This window comes from Nothoprocta perdicaria, unplaced genomic scaffold (assembly GCF_003342845.1).
Source record: "Nothoprocta perdicaria isolate Ctin4 unplaced genomic scaffold, notPer1 scaffold_40, whole genome shotgun sequence".
Lineage (NCBI taxonomy): Eukaryota > Metazoa > Chordata > Aves > Tinamiformes > Tinamidae > Nothoprocta > Nothoprocta perdicaria.
The window spans coordinates 3,592,611-3,615,473 of NW_020455644.1; the positions used below are offsets into that span (position 1 = coordinate 3,592,611).

At 38.1% G+C, this 22,863-nt stretch overlaps 1 protein-coding gene across 1 annotated transcript; it reads right to left on the reverse strand.

The window, feature by feature from the left end:
• Nucleotides 1-5,796: 5,796 nt before the first annotated feature.
• TCAIM (T cell activation inhibitor, mitochondrial) lies at nt 5,797-20,783 on the reverse strand. The gene is made up of 10 exons (XM_026045531.1): nt 20,455-20,783; nt 17,306-17,441; nt 16,775-16,928; nt 15,080-15,326; nt 13,286-13,408; nt 11,197-11,294; nt 10,389-10,480; nt 9,498-9,730; nt 8,819-8,950; nt 5,797-6,666 (listed from the first exon to the last, which is right to left on the reverse strand). The coding sequence occupies exons 1-10, from the start codon at nt 20,481-20,483 to the stop codon at nt 6,441-6,443; spliced, it is 1,470 nt and encodes a 489-aa protein (XP_025901316.1). The 5' UTR covers nt 20,484-20,783; the 3' UTR covers nt 5,797-6,440.
• Between the last annotated feature and the right edge of the window lie 2,080 nt (nt 20,784-22,863).

Here is a 22,863-nt window from a genome sequence, read left to right on the forward strand (position 1 = left end):
TAGGCAAAAGCAGCCAGTGCCAAGCTGCAGCAGCCCTAAACCCTGCTGTCCCCTTTGCTCACTTTGAGACTGGAGCACGAATTGTGGATGAAATGTGGGTTTTGTCAGGAGGTTGCAGCAATGGTTTCCATATCCAGCAAAGATGGAATGAAATATCCAACACAGAGTTTGGGCATAGTTATATTGGTCACAAGGGCAGAGAGACTCTTGTGTCTCTTACAACAAGAGACTCTTGTTGTAATCTTGTTGTTACTATGACACAGATAGAAAAAGAAATTTTTACACTATGAACAATTATTTCCAGCCTTTTCTTTCTTTCCTTCCTTTTTTTTCCACTTCAAAGCAGATGAATAATAGATTTACAAAGAAATACATATGCAACTGTCTCGATATATGCACAAATCTGAACAAAATCACAAGCAGGAATGCTCCAGCTTTTTTTGTGATGGAGGAAAAAAAGTTCAGTTGAAGTAAAACTGCCAAAATAGCCTTTTTTGGTTACCAGCTCTATGCCTATATTAATAACTAATATTTTAATATTTTGCCTCACTCCTGAGAAGCAGCACATTTATACAATGTGCATGTGTGTATTTATATGTAAGTGTATATAGAAACACTAGGTGAGTTTGCTTTAGTTATCATTAGATACATGACAACTTCATTCTCTATTTATTATTGATGCTCCTCACAGCTTTTCTAGCTCCCATTTATTCTCACGCCGTATCTTTCTCACCGTTTTTTCGTACTTGCATTTTATTTTAAAGAATGCCACACACTAACCTTCTCAGTGGAAGCTTCTTTTACATGTGTCTGTCTCCCAAACACATTTGTGTTAGGTCTAATCTGAACTGTATTATAGGAAGATGAATTTATAACAATACATTAATGAATGACTTCTGGAAATGCATTAGGTCTCACTCAAAAGTGAGACTCAAAACAAAATGGGGAACTACTAGCCATAACAAAAGCTTCTTAATGAATTAGCTGTCACTTCCCATACATACTAATATTCAAAGTGTATTCAATATAGGCTGGCAACAGGGTAGCCCTGTGCTTACTGGAATCCCTCTTGACAAATAGTTTCTTTCTTTGAGTTCTGATGTGGGCCAGGAGGGTTCAGACCCTTTTGTGAGGCCCTTTTGGCTCACATGCTTGTCACCATCTTATACCCAAGAGAGGGGATCTGGGCTTCAGCACGGATTTCTGGCTACACCTGGAGCGCACATTCCTCCTATTTGCAGCCCTGCTTGCTTCCCCTCCCAAGGCTCTTTGTCGTGTTGGCACGGCAGAGACCCGAGCAGCAAAGAACCATCTGTAACTATAGAGGCGTTCACGTTCTGGTCCATTGATTAGATTTGGCTGTGGTAGCACTGAGCCTAAGGCACTCTGCTCTTAGGTACGACCTCGCTGTTCCAGGCCTCACACCAGCCCAAGACGAGGTTCCCTGCTGCTTGAAGCTTCCTATGGTCAGCCAGTCACACCGGAGCCTTGCGACCTTCGGAGAGGACTCAAACACCCAGAGAACAAGCAGGGAGGAACGTGCATCTGGAAACACTAACTGCCCTGTGCCCAGGCACCACGAGGCCAGAAGCAGCGCCCATTCTGGTGGTCACGTCAACCATGTGACGTGGCTGAAACGCGCAGCTCTGCATCAAGAACCGTCCCCATCCCCGCACCTCGCGGGGCTGCTGCTCCCTCGGCAGCAGAGCGGACACCGGCTCCAGAAAGGCCCTTCCTTCCCTGGCTCCTTGGGAGCAGCTTCCCGAGAGGCCGGCGCTTCCGAGCAGCTCTGCTCAGGCCCGACGGCCGCCTCAGGCCGGCTTCTCGGGCGCCGCCTCGCCTGGAACCAGCTACAGATGCTATTAAAAATACATTTTTGTCCTTTTTTTTAAGCATTCTGTGATGGTGTAGAAGTGACAGCTGGATAGACTGCTTGAAATTAAGTACGAGACAGAAAACGGGAGTTGCCCGAGCCCTTAGAACACGGCACAAACACGATTCGAAAACTCAGCATAAATCCCTGACCCCGTGACTTACTGAACTTGGAATATCAACATGGGAAAAAAAAAACACCAAAAAGAAAAAAAAAAAAAGAACAAAACCAACAAAAACGCACCCAGAATGAGAGGTTCCCAGGAGCACCACAGGCTGAGGGATACAATTACACGTGGGATGGACGAAGCCCCATCCAGAAAATGCCTTGATCTTGAACTGAAGCTGCCAGATCACAGAGCCGGCTTGAGGGAGGACATCGGGTTCTCATCCGACTGCTGCTTTTAGTCAGTGGTCCCAGAATATCCGATTACAGGCGGCGGGTACACGCAGGCACCGCTGCATTAGCCGACCGCTCAACTGTGCCCCTACAACACATAAAAACCAAACGACAAAGCAGATGATTAAAGAGAAATAATCAAAAAGAAATTAAAGTTGACCAGCTGTGATCTTAAGCGAAATCACAAAGCCCTTTGTTCTCCCGAGCATCTACATAGGGATGTTGGGACTTAATTAACAGGAAAATTCTACTTTGCTCTGCTCTAACCTGGATGCTAAATGTAATTTCTTGTTGTTTTTGCAGCCACTCTCTTGGGCACAAATTTAGGCAACTGCCATGGGTCCAAGATCTTACTCATTTCTGCAGTTAAAATACCAGGGGGGTGTTTCAGGGGGTTGTTTCAGGGGGTTAGCACCTTAATTTAAAGCACATTTGGAGGACTGTAGTTAGCAGTGACTATGCAATAGACCCAGCTGATTTATACTGGTTCCCTTTCAGGAAACATTTTAGGAAAAGCAAGTGTTAAAAAAAAAAAGAAATCTGTAACGGACTCAACATTTTTAGATTTTAATTTGGAAAAACTGAAATTTAGACTGAAAACACACGATAAGACTGATTGTGTCTTAGTCAGATAAGACTTAAGTCGCATGGTAATTGAACGAGTGGAAACAGAAGATCACCATGAGGTGAAGGTTGCAGAAGGTAAAAGAAAGTAAGAAAATATATTTCAGCTCTACGAAATAAAATATCTTTCTAAGCTTTTGTGTTTGGAAAGCATTGCTGAGATCTTAATCAACCAGTCTGGCTACTCAGACACACAGTACCACACCTGAAGACTTAGCAAAAATGAAGTCCTAAATTATTCAATACTTAAGCAATCCTGCAAAGAATATGTAAAGGATAAATGGTACAACAAGAATATTTTCTGTTACTTTAGTAGAGTATGGGCTTAAAAAGACCTTCCAAGGGGAAATCTAAATATTTTCTTCCATGCTCACCATTGAGATCACAGCTTTTAATCTCAACATGTTAAAGTCAAATTCTCCTGGTATTTATATGCAACAGTATTTATGCACATGACCTGTAGCTCTTCATTTGTTGGTTTTAATTAACTTTTTACTGCATTCACAGCCATGCTTTCTCAGCTGAGTTGCACTGCATTTTTTTTACTGGCCTGTTCTCTTGCAGTCCATACACTTGTTATTGCACAGGTTTATGAAGAAAAGCATTAGGACAGTTTCATTTCTGGGCCCTTATACTGCACACACCTAAGCCCAGGGAATCAGAGACAACGAGTTCACAGACAAATGCTCTGCTTTCAGAATGGGAAGTTCAAATTAATAAGCTCTAAAATTTCATCTTTTCTTCAAGAAGTTTATTTTAACCATAATGTACATAAGCTAGGCGAAAGCCTTTCATTTTCTCCTAGAAAAGTTCAAGTGATGCTTGGATATGCAGTAATAAATAAGCTCCAGTCTTATGGAATATTTTTCAAGTCTTTCCCCAAAATTGTAATCAACATTTTGAGTGCCTTACAGAACATGAGTACAAACCTCTTAGCCCCTGAGATGGCATCACAAGAGTTAAAAAAGCTGAAAAAACAACAAGATTGGCATTATTTCACAAAATTTCAGATAGCCTTCAAATACAGCTCAAAGAACAAAAGCTGCATAAGAAGATGTCAGGCCACAAGAGGGAACAGCTACCATGAGAGTTCACAGAACTAATTCTATAAAATATTATACCAACACTTGACAAAATGTAAAGCACCGTTCGACAACACAAATGTCTCCCTTAGTCTGCACAGCATCAAAATAACAACTAAGCTGACACTATTCATCCTAAGTCCTTATCTCTTCTTTTTCTTGTCTAAACCCTTTTCATTTCCTCCTGGCAGCTGTACTAAGAGGCTAAACCATCGTCAGAGGTTGAATGACATGATCTGTGTAGCACAAGTCGCTGTGATGGGCAGCAGGAGACATTTCAGGCCACAGTTACTGGTAAGAATTTTTACTCGTCTTTAAGATGTTTACTCCAAGTTTCTAAACAGGAGGAGGAAATCTGAAAGCACAGCCAAATATTAGCAAACAGCAAGACACCAACCCCACCTCATCCAATATCAGCAGTTGTTTTTAAAGCAAACACTATTTTGAATCTTCCTCCCCAGCGTATTTTCACTCGTTGGCCTCAGAGCAAGCTGGAATTCTGTCCGGAAAAATCTACAGTAGATTTTAATAGCTGTTAAAGTGAGGCTGTTTATTCCCACAATGAGGTGATAATCCAGTCTGTTGAACAGAATTGGAGGTGTTCTGCCCCATTTAAAAGCAGATTAAGTTTCCACTCCATCTCCACTTTTGCCTTACCTCAGTGATAAAAGGAGGGGGCCTCCATGGTTTTCAGGGCTCCAAACTCTTTTTGGTTTTGCCTCATTAAAGCACTGGAAGATCAAACATAATTCTAAGGGTTTTGCGAGTAATACAGCTACCATTTTCTGGTACTGTCAGGACAGTGTTCATACCTTGTTTTTATACTTACCAATATAAATACCTATAAAGAGCACACTCAGTTTATGCATTTGTTTTCTCCATTCTTCCTCTAACTATGTTAAAAAAAAAGTGTTAGGAGGACCATGTTTATAGTCAGCCATTCCAACTGCTCTATGGTAAAATTGATTTACAGAGAGAGAGAGATGCAAAAAAAAGCAACAAACTCCCCAGCTCCAGACTGAGTCCTTGCAGGACTGAGCATTAAGGGACACGAGGCCTTTCCGAAGGGCCCATGGAGGGAACACGGCCGGGCTGGAACGGGGCTGTCGCAGCCGGGACAGGGCCAGCACGGACCACGTGAGACGTGCTGCGCAGAAGTGATGCTCCTCGGAGGGCAACTGCTTAAAAGACTGCAGGGAGAGGCAACAAGCCCGAACCCAGAGCGGAGCGTTAGGAGCTTCAACATTTCAAGAAAAAACTCAAAAATGTCTATTTTAAGTTTGGCAACACAATAAACAACTTGAACCTTCTGGCAGGAAGAATCAAACCACCGTAACAACTTCCTTACTGATGACAAAGGCAAATATAAGGCATGTAAACAAGAGGGGATTGCTTATTTTTATTTTTTTTTTGCCAGTTTTCACAAGTGAAGTCAAGTCTAAAAATGATAAGTAGCTGATTTTTTTTTTTTTAATGATTTTTTTTTCAAAATAGTAACCTAAATACAACACCCCTTTTGGTACATATTACAATGAGGGGATATCAACCTAAATTGACGCCTTCATTTCATTTTACTCAGGCAATGGAGCACTGGTACAGATCAATGTGTTTGCTCTGTAGAGCCTTCCTGTGAACTCCTGTCCCTCACTGACAAGTACTTACTCTTGCAAACAATCCCACACAAATCAGTGCTTCCTTTCCTCAGGTGCCACATTAAACCACTCGGGCAGTAAGTGCTGTGATGGGATTTGCAATCTGTTAGCCGTGTGCATAAAAAGGATGATCGGTATTTATGGAACAAATGACGAGAAACAAGTACAGGCGGACATTTCTTTTAAGTAACTGCAGACAACACAGCCCACATATGTGGAAATTCTAAGGCAACAATGTTGGATCGGTGTGCGAAACTACTGAAACCAAGTTCAAGGTACTCCTTTTTTTTTTCTGCAAAATAAAAATATTATGATGTAGATTTTCTTTTTATTCCGTAGGAAGTAGCAATAGTAAACACCAAAATTGCCACCAGCAGTATTATGTACTTCTGCATTCGATTAGTCCCCTAAGATATGTAGTGTCTGGCTGGAATGAAACATTCTTCCCTATATTTAAGAAAAAACTATCTGGTAATACTTATATATATTAAAAATTCACATGTACATTTTTGCAGACTTGTAGTGTCATAACTTTTCATAATTCACTACAAAAATGCAATTCCATAACTGCTACCCTATACTCCAAACACTACAGGATTACAGAAAACATACACATGTATTTCCCAGAACTGGAAATATTGCATATCCTGCAAGTTGTCTAGGACTCCAATCCTGTTTGAGCAGCAGTCCAAATTAAATACTTGAGTTTAATACTGATATCAAAATACAGATTTTAATAATTTACTCTTAAAAACATTTGTATTTATAGGCTCTTACAGAAAATAATTCATCTGATTATCAGATAAGTTCTCAGCTTTTCCAGTTCCAAGGTATGCAGAGGTCTCCGTCCTGCAGCACAGAGTAGAAGTGGGAGATGCAAAGGTGCATGCCTTGCAGGTAAGGCAACGACTCTTGCAGCAGTCGCTTACAACACTCTATCATCTGTGCACTGGAAATGCTGGGTTCCTTATACAGGCGGTCCAAGGAAAACTTCTCAGTGGAAGTAGTGATTAGCTCCTTCTCTGTAAGCATCATCCTAGAGAACGAAGACGACATAGGGCAACAAAATTAGGCACACTCTCTTAAAAAATACACATATATTTATGTTATACACATTTAAACAATGGTATCGCTTCTTAATTAACGTACAATTATGGCACTGTTGAGATGTCCTCTCAAGTCAGGACTTGAGCCACGTGCCGGCTTCACTGGTTGGACTGGACATGCTTTCGCAACTGCATGCAAGAGCAGCCCTACCAAGAATTGCCTTTGCAAACACACGGGACCAAATCTGGGGAGACCAGGTAATGCTAATACTCCAAAATAATAATATTCTGGGGCTTCATTTTTAAGATGAGAAATGTAAGTTTTTAAGCTTCAAAGTTTAAGCTTTGAGGACAAAAACCACGTTAATGAGACAGCTAAGTAATGACTCCTCTATCTTAACCAAGACCCTGCATGTCATCTCCAACAACGGGTGTCAGGTACAGTCAAGTGATGTGTATTAATAATTTAACTACAGGAAGTACAGAAAATATTGTAATCACAACTTACAGATTTTTTTTTCCCCTATTCAGCCCCTATGAAAAGCAGTTGGATCATATGGAAAATTTGAGCTTTTCAAGAGAATTAAGAGCAACTGAAAACTGGAACATCAGATGCAGAGATGGTTCAGCTTGAGCAAGATACATTCGCTCAGGCACCATGCCACATTTAGCTGCATCTCTTCTGGAGCCAGCAGGGCTGTAGAAATTCAGACTGTTCTTTACTCGGAGCCCTGTGACAGCCACTGCTGCGAGCTGTGCTGCTCACTCCAAGCGTGTAAGAGCTAACTGGGGACACTGGAAGAGAAGAGCAGCCAGAAGTACAAAGTGGGTTCTGTTCAGGCAAACTTTAAACGGCAAGGAACTTTCAACTTCATTAAAAAGACAATCAAGGGGAAATATGACATATCTGTCATATATACATATGTGTGAAATATATATATGTGAAATAAAAAAAAGCAGAGGTGATAAATACAGAGACCTCTCTGTATTTCCAACAGCACAAGAACAAGAGAACGTCACCAGGCTGTAGGTCCATAAAAGAAGAGCACCCCTTCCTTCCAAGCCATATACTTGCTACACTTAAACCGTTCCATTTGCTGCCACAGGATATTTTAGAGCCACAAAATGTAAATTGACTCAAAATGTAACTAGAGAATTAGGGAAAAAAAAGGCTCTATTGCATGCTCTTAACATGAGATGGCACTTGGGCTTCAAGTATGTTTCTCAAATATAGATGGTTAAAAACTGGCAAGGAGTGCAGAGTTTAAAAAAAAATGCCCCATTCATATAGTCTTAGCCCTAAGCTAGCAAATGATAGAGTTTAGACAAACTTCTGGTCTCCCACAGTATGGCTATTCTTAACTATTTTATACAAAGCGCCAATTATCCAACATACAAAGACGGTGAGATACTGAGCTTAGTGCTTACAAACAACACAGCCACTTAGAGTATGATGACAGCATTCCAACTCTTCTCTTGCTAATCTGAAGATGATACCAAAAGAAAGGTATTCTAGAGAAAGCTACTCCAGTACAGGTTTTAATTGCTGAATAACAACTTATCTTCAAAGCTGGGCATGGTTTCAAACACACAGAAGTTATGGGAAAACCCCAGCAATCCTCCATGTCCTATTAAAATCCATTTCTCAGATCAAGTTTCCCAAGCAACAAGATCTAAATCCCTGAAGTCTTCAGTAAGCTTCTTGCCCTCAAGTACCCTCACAAAGCCATCAAGTCTGTCTATGTATGATACATAAGTTCATGACAAAACGTGTCACTTCGACAATTCATTCAAAGCTATCCAAAAAAGCAAAACAACCTTTCACTAACAACCTCTAGATGACAACACCATCCAGCTACCTATGACAATGTTTTAGGTAATAAATAAATAAATAAATAAATAAATAAATAAAAATCGCAGCATCTCTACATCATGCTCTTGAGGCTCAAAATCCATACAATGCACAAGCTTGCAAACAAGAGTTCACAATTCTGCTGTACAGGGAAAGGTAATTCTGTAAAAAGAAATTCTGGAAGAGCTAGAATACATTCTTCAAAGTTCTCTTATTACTACAAATAAAAATGAGACATACAAAAAGAACATTTTCATGAAATAAGTGTGTCGGGTTGCATGAACACTTACTCTTCCTTTCTTTTCAGATTCTCTCTTGCCTCTTGTGCTTTGGCAATAATAAACCATTGGAGAGTGGCTGGATCACAAGTTGTTGGAATCATGAAGTGCCCTAATTCATGCAAGCTTGGTGCGTATCTATCACTGTAACAAAACATGGTGGAAATTAAAACCAAAATATCATTTTTGCACCAAAATATTTACACAAATTACTTTCAGAAAGAAATCTGAAGACAGGTAAAACCATCAATTAACCATAATCAGAATAATTCATATAAAGATCAACGTTGGTTCACGAGAATACAGAAGCATCATACACCGTTCAAGTTTTTCTGATTTTTCAAAAGCAATTCTGCCAACATAACTCAAAAGTATATACACCATTGACACAGTTGACAGATGAGGTGACAGCACAAAACCTTTGATTTAGCCCAGTCCTGCACTGTAAGACAAGGACAGGATTTTGACAAGCTAACTTCACTCAAATATTCATGATTCCCTTCAACCTGACCCCTTTGAAACCCATAAAAAGTCACTTAGCACTGTTAGAAACAAAAAGTTCCAGATATATTAAAGTTTATGGCAAGATTAGAATTTATTTTTGTTAGTGAAACCAGTAACTAATGTAACAAATAAAAAAAAAAAACAAAACAAAACGAAAAGAAAACATCACTTTCCTGCAGATACCTACCTTTCTAGGATCATTTGCAAGCCTCGCAGACTGCGAGGATGAAAAGGTAGCCTGCTGTCAAGTAATTTATTATAGAAGGAGTCCAAATTGTCATAGTACTCTTCCAGCGTCAACAGGGGTTGCAGCTCTTCAATGTAGATCACTCGTATGCCTCCCAGAAGGAGGCTTATCCGATCCTCCAAGAACAGCATCCTCTTCTGAAGTTTATAATAATTTGGCAATCTCTCAAAGATCTGTGCAGATACACAAAATCACATCCTATGTTACACAGCATGTAACTCAAAACTGAGAGAGGAAAAAGGGGAAAAAAAAAAAAATCACCAGACACTACAAAAGGAGAGATTCTTAGTGGTGCAAACATAGAACCCAACTTAAAAAAAAAAAAAAAAAAGTCCAAATAATTCCCCCAAATAGCAACTCTTTGGGCAAGATAAAATAGAATGTGCTTACAAATGTTTTTAATATTTATACTACAAAGGAACTGAAAGGTCATTAACATAATTGACAGATGTCCTTTATCTTTATAGAGAGAAATTAACAGTCCTTGTATGTACAGACATTAATAGTTCCAGATTCAAATGTATGTATTTTTTGTATGTATACAAAATACTCTTGCTTGAACAAGTCAAATGATCTCAGATGATTTATTGAGAAATCTGACAGAACAGTGAAAGTGGAGCAGCTTCTGGCAAAATAGTTTTTATATCTATCTATATCTGTCTATCTATATATCTATATATAGATATAGATATAAATACATATATACACACACACACACACATTTATATATTTGTATATACAAAAAAAAGTTGTCATAATCTTTTTTTTAAAAGAAACAGAGAGACAGAGACGCACTTCAGAATCATTCAAATAATTCACTTGAGCTCTTACTTTGGTCCACTGATGATGAACATCCATGGTCCCCAGCATTACGTGGCCTGCAGGACTCATTCCTGAACGGTCTGTAAATATCAACGTGTGTCCTAACAAATAAATAAAGATCTTTAGAAATTTTGGTTATTGTCATTATTCCCACTTATTTAAGATTCAACCATAACATTAATATGTTACAAGCAAAATACTTTTCAACACAAAAATGTGTGTTTTCATTATTCTCGAAATTTGAAGAAATGATTCTTGAAAATTCCCGTTAAAGGATTTTTTCCATATAAACCTTAATAAGCATTTACCTTCTCCTCATTCAAATTATCTTAATAGATTTTTAGATAATTGTCCAATATATTATTAAAGATCATCAAAGATGGATACCTGCTTCTCTGGCACTTCATATCCTTAGTACACTTTGGTAAAAAATACCTAATCTGAAATTAAATTTAAACCTCTTGCCTATTGTCTTAAAAATGGCTTTGACAAAGGATCAAAAGAACTCTGAAAACCACTCAAAACTGAGCATCTGAATAAAGGCATAAATGTGGAGTTACAGTTAAAGTGAACAGCTGTTGCCAAGGGCCCAAGAGAAAAATAATCAGGATTACAGAGTTTTTTTTTTTCGGAGATGACACAATCCTTCAGTATAAGTGTTTTATGGAATAAATATGGTAACAGAACACAACACCATCATTTTAAGAGCATCAAGAGCACTTGAGAGAAAGCAGTACAGTACCCCAGTCACCAAGGACTCGCATGCCTCTCTGAATCAATACTATACTAGGATATGTGAGGACACATCAGGACATACCTTTCACATTTCCTAATACTTCAGGTCTTTGTTGGACTAGACGACCTAGACTGTGTAGCTGGCTACAGCGATGAGCGATACCCCAGCTTCTCTGCCACCTAAAACACAATTCAGAGTCCTTCAGGCTCAACATTATATAAACAAAAATACAGGAGTTGAGATATAACCTTAAAACACAGACAAGAGCTCACATAGAATAATATTTCTTGAACAGTAATAAAAGCAACAGACTACTGAAAAGCTGTCCATATCATATACTCTTTAGTACTATGTACTATTTGCAGTACTATATCCTATTTGCCAAGAACAATGTTATAAAAATAGATAAATGCATAAGCAGATGCATCTAGGAAAAGCAAACACAAAAGTTACTAGATGGTATAGAAACTGAGAAGCAAATTTCTTCCTTACCAAGGAGGGGGAGAGGAAGTAAATAGCAATATGCAACCCCATACTTGGTTGAGTCATGCAGTGTGCAGCGTGTTTGCACACTGTGTAATGTTTGTCTAGAGGGGCAAATACTTTATACAAGGACACAAGCAAGTTGATTTTTTTTCTTAGAAATAAAAAAATATTTTTATTCACAACTTTAAATATACATTGTTCTGATATTTCTTTCATCATAGATGAAAGAGATGAACTCATAATTAAATTTCAAGAAGTCTAAATTGTAAAGTTGTCCAAATATATCAAAAAAATACATTCTTGAACTTCAGCCAAATCTCTGGTTGATTTAAAACAACCTTAAAGTTGGAAATTATCATTCTCTTGGTAGAGAAATCCATAACTGGCAAAAAGCCATGACTGGGACACAGAGAATGGCACTATGCCATGACACTCATAAGGCAACTCAGTCTATTACAGTGTAAGTCATTTCAATCACAATTTATTATTACCTAGCAATGCCATTTTGGCTTTCTTTAGAACAAACTGGATCATAAAAAGGTTTTTTTTCAGTCTCAACCTTATCTTCTGCTGTCCTAGACTTAGGCATAGGATAAAGTTAATGATCCCATTCTATTGTTCAAACTTCTGCAGAAAACAGCAGTAGGCTACATGATCACAAGTAGCTATTCCTATTTATGTGTTACTAGTCGGATTTCTGACAACTTGCATTCCTTTCTAAACTATGAAAAGTTAATATTTAACTCTCCACAGAATGTAATAGTTTCAAAGCATTTTAAAAGCACAAACGCTAAAAAAATTGAATATAAGCCATGAATAAAACCAAATCTATGCATTTTAAATTTCTGGAATAACGTTCGGTATTAAAACAAAAACATTCACTTCAGCAGAGAACAAAAACATACAGTTGCAGAGGAGTAGAAATTGTGTTGAGAAAGACTGAATTCAGTCTGAGGAAGCTAGAGCCCTCTACACAGAGAAAGGAAAAACACCTTGGCTTCAGAAGGTCCAGTTCCCTCTGGAGAATATTATTCTCTCCGGGTTAAAAGAACAACTTAACAGACCAGCCTTTCATATAGTCCCAAAGTTCTTTCACCCACTACTTAATAGACTTTGGAACATTCTTTCTTTAACTTTCTCTTCTCTTCCAATGAGGATTACGAAGTATTTTCTGAAAAAATATTCTGAAGAAAAAAAGAAGAGGACAAACTGTACTCTGCCTTTTAAAGCAAACAAATCTCCTCCTCTAGAATGTGGGAAAATGCGAGATAAGGGCATTTCTATTAAGACTTCACAGGATGTCAGTAAATATGTGCAAAGCTGCATTTCACTACTAATGCAGTTATCTTAATAGACATGCATTTGAACTTGGGAAAAGCAATTTCACCCAGCAAAATACTCAAATGAAAGGAAATGCCCAGGTCCTATTTGCATATGCCTTTGCCTCAACTGCAGCTTGTATCATTAGTCTTGTCTCAAAAACGCTACATATTTTTGAGCAGATTGTACCTGGAAAAATTTGTCCCCATGGACATCTTCTGGAAACCCTTATTCACTGCAACACTTTAACATATATGACATAGAGCTATTTTGCTGGAATAAGCTTTCTCACCTAATGACAGTGTATAATGCTTCCTCAATCTGACAAGTTTTTAATGCAAGTTCATCTGATTAAATATATTACCTGATATCAGACAGCTGGAGTTGATGAGAAAGTTCAAATTTCAAGCGTTCTAATTCTTCTCTAAGTGGTAAACTCTTCTTCAGCTTTTTTTCTGCATTTGCTTCATTATCATCTAACCAGGATCTTAGGAAAAAACAAAGTAGGACACGCCAAATTATTTGTCACGTAAACAATTCAACTAACCAAACTCCTTAATAAAACATTAATGTTATCAGGTAATGGTAAGCTGTAAAAGTGGAGGACAGAAATGGAAATTGCTCCATACTTTCCCTTGAGATATCTATATATGAAAACCTTGCTCTTAATCTGATGGGGAACTAAGCAATCAAGTTAATAGAAGTACTTTGACAGTGTTAAAACTGCAAGATTTTTCTGAGGGATGTGAAAGGTATGGAGAAGTAGATCAGTGTGATTTAGGCAAGAGTCTCAGAGCTTTAATGAGAACCGAGGAACTATGCTTCTGTCTTAAAAGATAATAATAAAAAATAAAAAATCATGACAGTCTGATCATAGCAGACCATCAAATAAGGGAGAAAATACTAAAGGGCCAACTTATGTAACTCCTGCAGTGCTGGGATGAACACAGACACATGGGTCAAAATTCTACTGTTCTTTTGTTATACAAATCAGGGAAGTGTAATCACAACTAGGAAAGCAGGACTCGTGGAGCACATTCGAGACCTCCACCAACTGGACTATTATGTTCCTAGAAGGATATTACTCTAAGTCATTTAGCACTTTGCTCAAGCATGACTTTGGAAGCTAAATTTCACTTTGTTTTTGTAAAAAAAAAAAAAAAAAAAAAAAAAAAAAAAAAAAAAAAAAAAAAAAAAAAAAAAAAAAAAAAAAAAAAAAAAAAAAACACAACAACAACAACAAAAAAACCCCCACACTGCAGTTCTTACTCTATACTCTGAAGTAAGGAAGAGAAAAAAAAAAACACCTCAAACCCTGTAACTCAAAAATAAGGAGAAAGGCTCAAAGCCAAAATGTTAAGTACTAAAAGCAGACTCCTAGTAGGACTTTTGTAATAGGTTAAGTATGTTTTACAGTACCATGTAATGCAGTTTTATTTATGAGATGCTAGATAGGATAATGGTTGTCTTGGGCTCCAAAGATATTATCACTTCAATTCTGTAATTTAATCCAACACAGTCCTCATTAGTATAAATACAATCTTCATTAGTATAGAAAAAATGGGCTTGGCGTCAGTATTTTTATCTCACTTCAAAATTAGCAGATAAAAACAGTTTATAAATAATGGACTTCTAAATCACCACAAGTTTCATTAAACGCAAATTTATTTTAGATAACAGTCTATAGGTAAACATTTAGGTTGCCTTTTCTTTTTTTTTTTTTCTTTGTGTATGTAGATTGTGATAATAAGTACTAATGATAATGATTATAGGCTTTAATGTTGCATTATCCAAGTCCTGTAGGATGCAAGTAATTACTTATAGGAAGTTAAATGTTTTGCCTCCTTCTAGATTGTCAGTAACATTCCACAAAGCTGAAAAATCAGATCACGCAAACATGAATGCTGGGCAACAAGACAGGAATGCCTTATCCCAGCTGGCACTATAGTTATCCCAGGAGATCATCTGAACTCTTTTAATTATACCAGTAGAAATGTGAGGAAATTATATATTGGATGATAATATTCAGTAGTCTTTCCAAATCATACAGATCACCTTCAAAAATAAAAAACCCACCCACACCAGCAGCCCCAAAGTAGTATTATATAAGACAGATTTATTCTACACGATATCTGTACAAATTAAAAAATATGCATACATTAAAGTTGTTTCTACTCTCTGGGCTTGTTCTAGTTCTTCCTCAGGATCTTTGAATCCAGTAAATGAATAATAAGTCTTATCCCATTTGATAGGTCTGTTCTGCACAGCTTTTGCTTCCTTGTGGGGCTGAGAGTTCACATTCAAACTCCGAACATGCTCCGTTGATAAACTGCAGGAATTGAGAATATCTAATACTGTGCTCAGGAGGTCCCTGGTACGTAATGTAAAAGTGACTGCTCGAAAACCTAAAAAATACAAGTCACACAAAAATCAGCATTATTTGATTGAAAGTATTTTTTAAGTGCATTCATGTTTCTCATCTTATGAGAGGCCAAAAAGGTGTGCATAGGTATTGATGTGGAAATTAAACTTAGGAAACTTATTTTAATGCTCACTGCAAAATTCTAAAATTCTAAACACATTTTATCTTTTAAAATTGCACAAGTCTGAAAATATTAAAAAGGAACTATTTCTGCTGTTTGAATCATTGGACAAGTTGAAATCTTAGTTACAGTTGAAACAAAAGCAGAAAAAGATGATTTTGATTTAGCACTGGTAGTTTTGTTCAACAGTTCTACACACAATTTTTATTATGTCATTAATTTGGATACAATTCACTATAGAAATGCAGTACGGTAACAACTCAAACTCCAAACAAAAGCTTCAAAAACACTTAACAGTAACACACTAAAGCTCAGTAGTTAAGTGACTGGAGTAGTTTCCCCACTATAAAGCAAGGCAGTCTAACAGACAAAAGCAGAACACAGCTGCCAGTTCAAGTCTTACTTTAAAGAAAAGTGGACAACCTACCAGTGTTTTTTTGGGAAGGGAAAAAAAGAAACAAAACCAAAAAAAATTTCTAGTAGTTTTTTGAGCAAATCAAAATTTGCTCAAGGTTCTCATAAAATCAAAGAATTACAGAATCCTTAAGGTTGGAAGGGACCTCTGGAGATCGTCTAATCCAACCTCCCTGCACACACAGGGTCACACAGAGCATGTGGCACAGGGCTGTGTCCAAGCGGGTATGGAACATCTCCAGAGAAGGAGACTCCACAGCCTCTCTTGGCAGCCTGTGCCAGGGCTCTGTCACCCTCTGAGCCCTCAGGACCCTCAGCTTTTGGATCAGCAGAATACAGAATGCAATGAAAATTTATATGACGGATAAGGTGAACTAGTTCATTTAGAGAAAACTCGTGAAATAAAATCAAACCAAAACAAGTATTCCAAACATGGCAATACTTTCAATAGTCTCAAAGCTAACGAATGTATGGTAAATTAAAGCCTGCATATGTTATAAAATATCTGCTTTCAGAATACTACTGATTTGAGCGCACTACAGAGTAACACTAATTCTACAGTACATTGGTACTGATTATGCATCATCTGCGACGAGTAACTTTTGCTCCAATTAGACACGAACAATGACATTAAAAGCATTAAAATATTTTTTTTTTCAATCTATGCTTCACCATACTGTAACTTGATCTAAATGTTGCCAGGAAATCTCATTCTTGCAATATTTTATTTAAATCTTAAGGACTTTGGATGGTCTTAGCTGCATGGTCTTAGCATGCATATTTTCATGGTTTGACAGGATTTTACTTAACTGAGTAGTCAGTGTAACTGTGTAAAGGAAGAGCCTTTTAAAAATAATTTTAACACAGGAAGATACATTCTACAGGAGATAAAGCACCTGAAGCACTGAAGGATTCCTGAGCATTACAGGAGTTTGGTTCACTTTCTCTTACGTAAAAAGTAAGACGAGTTGGCTTAAAAGAGCGAAATCCTGGTTTCTGCAGATTCTCCAAATAGCCATTTAACCTCTTCAGAGAATTTTCATTTACCTCCTATTAAAAAAAGAAAAAAGAAAAGGAAACATTAAAAGTGATGGATCTGAATAAGAGTTTTCATCTTACCTTTTTTACCTAATATGCAGGCTTAACATTTACAAACTTCCAATTACTCTTAATAAACAGTCATATAGTTCACGTTCTCAATAAAACTAAATACTTATCTTGCCCGAATAAATTGTAATGACGATCCAACAACAGATTCCAGAGACATGATTTTCAAGGCTTTCAAACTTACAAAAAACAGCATTATCAAATATAACGCATATTTCAAAGTGGTAAAGAAAATAATACATATTATATTCAGACTAGATGGACTCATTTACAAAAAACAAAACCAAAAAACCCCAAACACATCACTGAAAGATTTTTACCCTCTCTTTGGGATGCTGGCCAAAGAAATCTGGATGCACAGCAAAATAGAAAGGTCTAAGAGCATTGATGGCATCAGCTCCTGACAAAGATCTTGACTGAAGAATGTGCTGTGACAAAATTTTCTCCAGGTATAACCTAACAAAATAATAAAATGTTTACATATGATGTAACTAATCAAGCGACAAACTGATACGTTACATTAGAACATGCAAAGTGAATAAACACTCTGAACTGGAAGTATAATCCTTTAAAAGTAGTATTTTAAGCCGGAGCGCTAGATTTTCCTCCCTTGCGACTCCGTGCAAGCCTAACATGTTTCAGAAGCCGTGGATGCTAAGGGCCAGTGTACAACATTTTGCTTCGCCTTCTCAAAGTATGAGCAAATGAAAATTCCCTGCTCAAGCAGCAATTTTAAAAATACGAAGACTGGTTGTAGCGGTAGATTTTTGGAGCAATTCCCAAACTTCAGCTTGAAAGCCAAAGCTTACTTACTTTCAGACCTTCATATTAGAAAGCACACTGCCAATACTTTCTCAAACACTGTCAAAAGAGCATTTGTTTTTACCCTGAAATAATAGCAGTATTTCAATCAGAAGTAGTCCTGCTTTTGTTTCTGAAGTTCATGCACTCATGCTAAACAAATTCAATCCAATTTTTCAAGTACACGTTTTTACAGAAGACATTAGCAAGCAAGAAAACCATTTTTTCCTCTCTTAATTGAAAGAGACGAAAACAAGGACAAAGGGAGTTTCAAGGGTCGGAAAAGACCATTTAAAGTAAGAGCAGAAGGTAAGGTTATGTGGAAGAAATTCTAGAAAGTTCAGAGAGTACAAAAGATTGAATAACTCAAATAGGTATAAATTAAACAAGAGTTTAAAGAGTACATTTGAGTAAGAGAAGACTGAAATGCTAGGAGAAACAAGCTCTGAAGTAAAGACCATGAGGATTTCCTTCTATGTCTCAAAGACAATATTCAGGTTAGCATCCTAATTGCCAAAAGATTTTATTTCGACATCAAGTACATGATATAAATGATAAATATTTTAATAATAGCTTTTGCCTTTTAACTGATCTCATGGGCTATGAAATTATTTTCTCACTGATGTGCTTTCATTTCAGCTTGCAGTTCAAAGGAGCTTGGCTTGTCTTCACAGTACCAAGCAAGATCCAAACAGGAAAATGCACGGGCAGGCAAGAGGCAAAACTGCTTCCCATTCACATATAAAGAACAATTACATGAAGTACTAATAAGAAAGAACTTTACAAAGAGCCATTCACTTAGTATCATAGATCAAGTAATTATGCCAAGCACAGAAATAAGCACAATCATCTTCTGCCAACTTTCATTAAAAACAAACAAAAAAGCAAACAAAATTAGTGCTTGGACAATAAGCAGTATTTTTTGTATTAGCAAATGGCAAATGCCAACAGTTGAGTTGTCAAGAGGATGTGATGCCTTTATATTTTTATAATTCAACTTTTCTAGCCCTTCAATTGGAAATGTGAAAATGGGTCGAGGTAACTGGTTCTCTCCATAAGAGGCAAGCAAATTATTTAACAGGTCTTTACAGTCAGTTTGATGACAACAGAAAAGATTTTTGTAGAAATGTGGGAAGAAAGACCTGTAATTTAAGACCACTGATGGAATTCCCAACTGTTACAACTCAAAAAAAAAAAATTCAGAAGTGTGCATTAAACAGGAAAAAAAGCACAACCCCCCCCCCCCCCCCCCAAAAAAAAAAAAAGCAAGCCAAAAGATTCCAGGACTAGCTGGCATTATCACTCATGATCCTAATCTGAAGAGCAGGAGATGGAATATCAAGCCAACATCATGCTTTTGTGAAAAACAGTAAAAAGTCCTTGTCTTCTTGAGGAGGAAAAAAAAGAGGAAAAATATAGAAGTTCTCATATTTTTCTTCTGCAGCAACTGGATAGAAGCAGTAGAAAAGAAAAAATATTTCTGGAAAAAAAAAAGTTACCTATTTGATTGTGGCTTTCATTAAGATCTGTGCAAGAAAAACACATTCTATTTCCTTCTAGGAACCTCCTTCTGCATCTAGTAATGGTCTCGGTTCTCTTCTTGCCTTGTTTTACACCATTTCACATATTCACAGTCTGATTATACTGCAAACTGTTTCCAGTAGTTTGGAACAACGACTCCAGCATACCTGTACACTATTAATCACTTCCATCTGGTATCCTTCAAGAAAAATGGACAAGAATGGATCGCTTCAGTTCCCTTGCTCTGTATCTAAACAACGCTGTGATGGCAGTAGGAAGGCTCAGGATTGCAGCCAAAAGTCTATTTTGAACTTGCTTTAAAGAGAAATGTTCAAAGGCCAAAATTAGTCTGCGTGACAGAAGGAAGAATTCATTCAGTGAAGGTGAAAGACAGAACTTGGAGGCATACTTCAAGAGAATTGACAAAAATAAACAGATTAAAATGAATTTAGAAGGAGAAAATACGCACAAGATGCTTGTGGCTTCTCTGACAAGGAGCAGTACATCGTTCTAGGAGTCTTAGTGAGAATGGAAGAGAACAGAAAGGACTCCAGTCAAAATCAAGGTCATAAGCACTTCGAAGAGAGCCATCCCCGCTTTAGGAAAGCTATGAAACACAATCTCTACTTGAAACACATTATGCAATCGTGATCTAGCAAAGATTTCATTTTTCCCTTTGTTTTTTTCCCCCTTAACTCTCCAATGTTTAACATTTTTGCTTATATCTTTGACATTGAAAAGCTGTGTTAAAACTAAGCTCATTATAACAGATATTTTCCTCTTCTTTTGAAACACTAAAATTTAATAACTCAGTAATGTAGCAATGTATCAGATATCACATTCAGCTTCAGAATACCACTTTCTCATAATTAAGCCTTTTAAAAACCTTTGTTCTGCTTAGAGTGCTTTTGATAACTCACTGGAGCACAGGCATAGATGGCTTGGGAGGATTTCAGCTGTGGATACTCTGTTGAAAATTTCACTTTAAGATATAGATAGAGACATAGAAGGTATACATGAAAAGAACAAAAGGAATAAACATCAAACAACAAAAAACCCCCACACAATCAATTTCACATATATTTAAGTCATAAGCAAAGACTATTTAGATGTGTTAAAAGTAAGTTAAATTAGCAATATGCCCTACCTTTTCACGGCTCTCGAACAGCAAAACATTTCAGCAACTCAACACTCAAGCCAACTTCAGCCATCCGCTAGATTCACTTAAAAATAAACAAACAGAAAAACTTCAGTAATGGCCACAAGTATTTTTTCCCTTTTACTTATGTCTGTTCTCTAAATCTTAAGTGATAGCTTTACTCACACTAATAAAAAAGAGGAATTATACAAAAATCCTGATTCAGGTTAGAAAATTTTTAGTTTTCTCTACAGCTTATCTTGCAAATATTAAGTTCCTACTATACTATGGCTTGAAAATGAACATTTAGAGATGTTTCATTTTAGAGAAAAAACTTTAAAATATCTTCATCGAAAATCTCTCCCACTCTTACTGATGCTTAGATTTTGTCTTAATCTTTTGTTAAAACCAAAACAAACAAACAAAAACCTTCTTCTAGTACTAACACATACCACTTAGTGTAATGCTATGTTATTTTTCACTTCTCTATGTTCCTAATTTCCAAACCAATAATAATATTTTAAAATGTACATACCAGCTATTGTTATGGGAGCACAATATAAACCAACAAGGGAAGGAGTGTGTCATACAATAAAGTTTTGAAAAGGGAGATAAACCACCCAGTGCATCAGATATGTACTTAGTTGTTAGGGATTAGAAGGGAATTCCCCTATCCTCAGTGTTCTCCATTTTCCATCCACTTTTTAAACCTTGCATTTTTCAAAATAAACAAACTTTCTTTCACTGAAGCACCTCAGGTGAGCCATTATCAAAGAAATGTCATTCCTGTTGCACTGTACCATCATACTTACTATGGCTATTTTGCAAAATAAATGGAATTTTAGAAGTGCATCTTACTAAAGACCATCATGCTGACTTAAGAATAGAAACTGATTACCATGTATTTCACTGCAGGAAAATAAAACAGCATGAGAAAAAATACGCAGAGCTAAACCACCCCTAAATGGTTTAAAAATTTTATCTGTTTTCTAACCAGATGATGATAGCTATCTTATTTTTAGTGTCTCTAACAAACCGTCTTAAAAATAAACTAAGTTCATTAATAAAATTTGTAATCTCAGTTTCAGGGATTTGTACAGATGATGGAAAAGAAACAAGAATCTCACTAACTTCTGATGCCAGTTGATGCAACCAGACAAAAGCATCATTGTTTCTTGTTTCAAATGTTCTATTGATGGTTTGTAAGTTGCGACATTTCTTAAATAAAATCCCATGCTTTTGAATAAAGTTAACCTATATCCCACCTCAAAGATATTCCTGATAAATAAACCTAAATGTAAGTTATACTGTAGTTTAGGGCGGCCAAAGCCTTTAGGACCATAATATCCCACGTTATCACTGCACAACCCGATCAAGTTTATCTGGTTTCAAGTGTGAACCTGCACCTTAAGGTAATGTGAAAACAAGGGTATGTAAACAAACACGACAGCTGCGTTCAGGACATAAGCACCCGTGGAAGGGCAAAATGCAGCTGAAATTCAGTGGTGCGCTGCTTAAAAGAATGGAAGCTTCAGAGAAACAGCGGCTAGTATTTTAATAATTTTGAATATATTTTAAGTATATGAACTACAGTGATAAAACTGACTTTGAAATTCGCGATAGGTAAGACTTTTTTTGACCCGTTTCTCTTTTCTGGCTGATTTAGCTGCACCGTACAACTCCCAAGACATTTCGCAGGGGGAAACGGGGAGCTAACGCGGAGCCACACGGAGCTAAGGGGCACCGCGAGCGAGGGGCGCGGGCCCGGGTCTGGGGGCACAGGGGCTGCCCTGCGAGCCTCGGCAGGGCGCAAAGGCCACGCTTTGCACAGGAGCAGGCCTTGCCCGCGGCGCGAGAGCCGTCCTGGTCAGCCGGGGACGGAGCCAACCCTTTCCTAAGGGACACTTCGTGGCAACAGTCACCCTCGGGGTGGTTCTGCACTGATGCCCTGTCCCTGAAGTGGCAGCGAAGCAGCTCCAAACGGTGCCCGACACTGGGGAGCATCCACATAAACATCCACACAAACATCCTAGCGGCAGATGAAGCCTATGGAATGGGGGGGGGGTGTCACGTCACTTCGGAGGGACGTGACGAGCGCCTGGCTGCCGGTGCCAAGCCAGGTGGCGACAAAGGCACGAAAACGTGACACACGCACGCACAAAAAGGAAACAAAAAGAGGAAAATACGGAGAGACGAAGGGTCCCCGGGGCGCCGCTCGCAGCCCCCCCGGAGCCGCCGCCCCTCCCCCGCGCGCTGCGCCGCCACCTCTCGGTGCCGCCGTCCCCCCGGGCCGGGGCCGGGGCCGGGGCCGGGGCCGCGAGCGGGGCCGAGCCCAGCCCGGCGCGTCCCGCCGTGCCCGCGACCGCCGCGGCGCGAGGACGTCCCTGTGCGCGTGTCCCCGGGCGCGTGTCCCCGGGC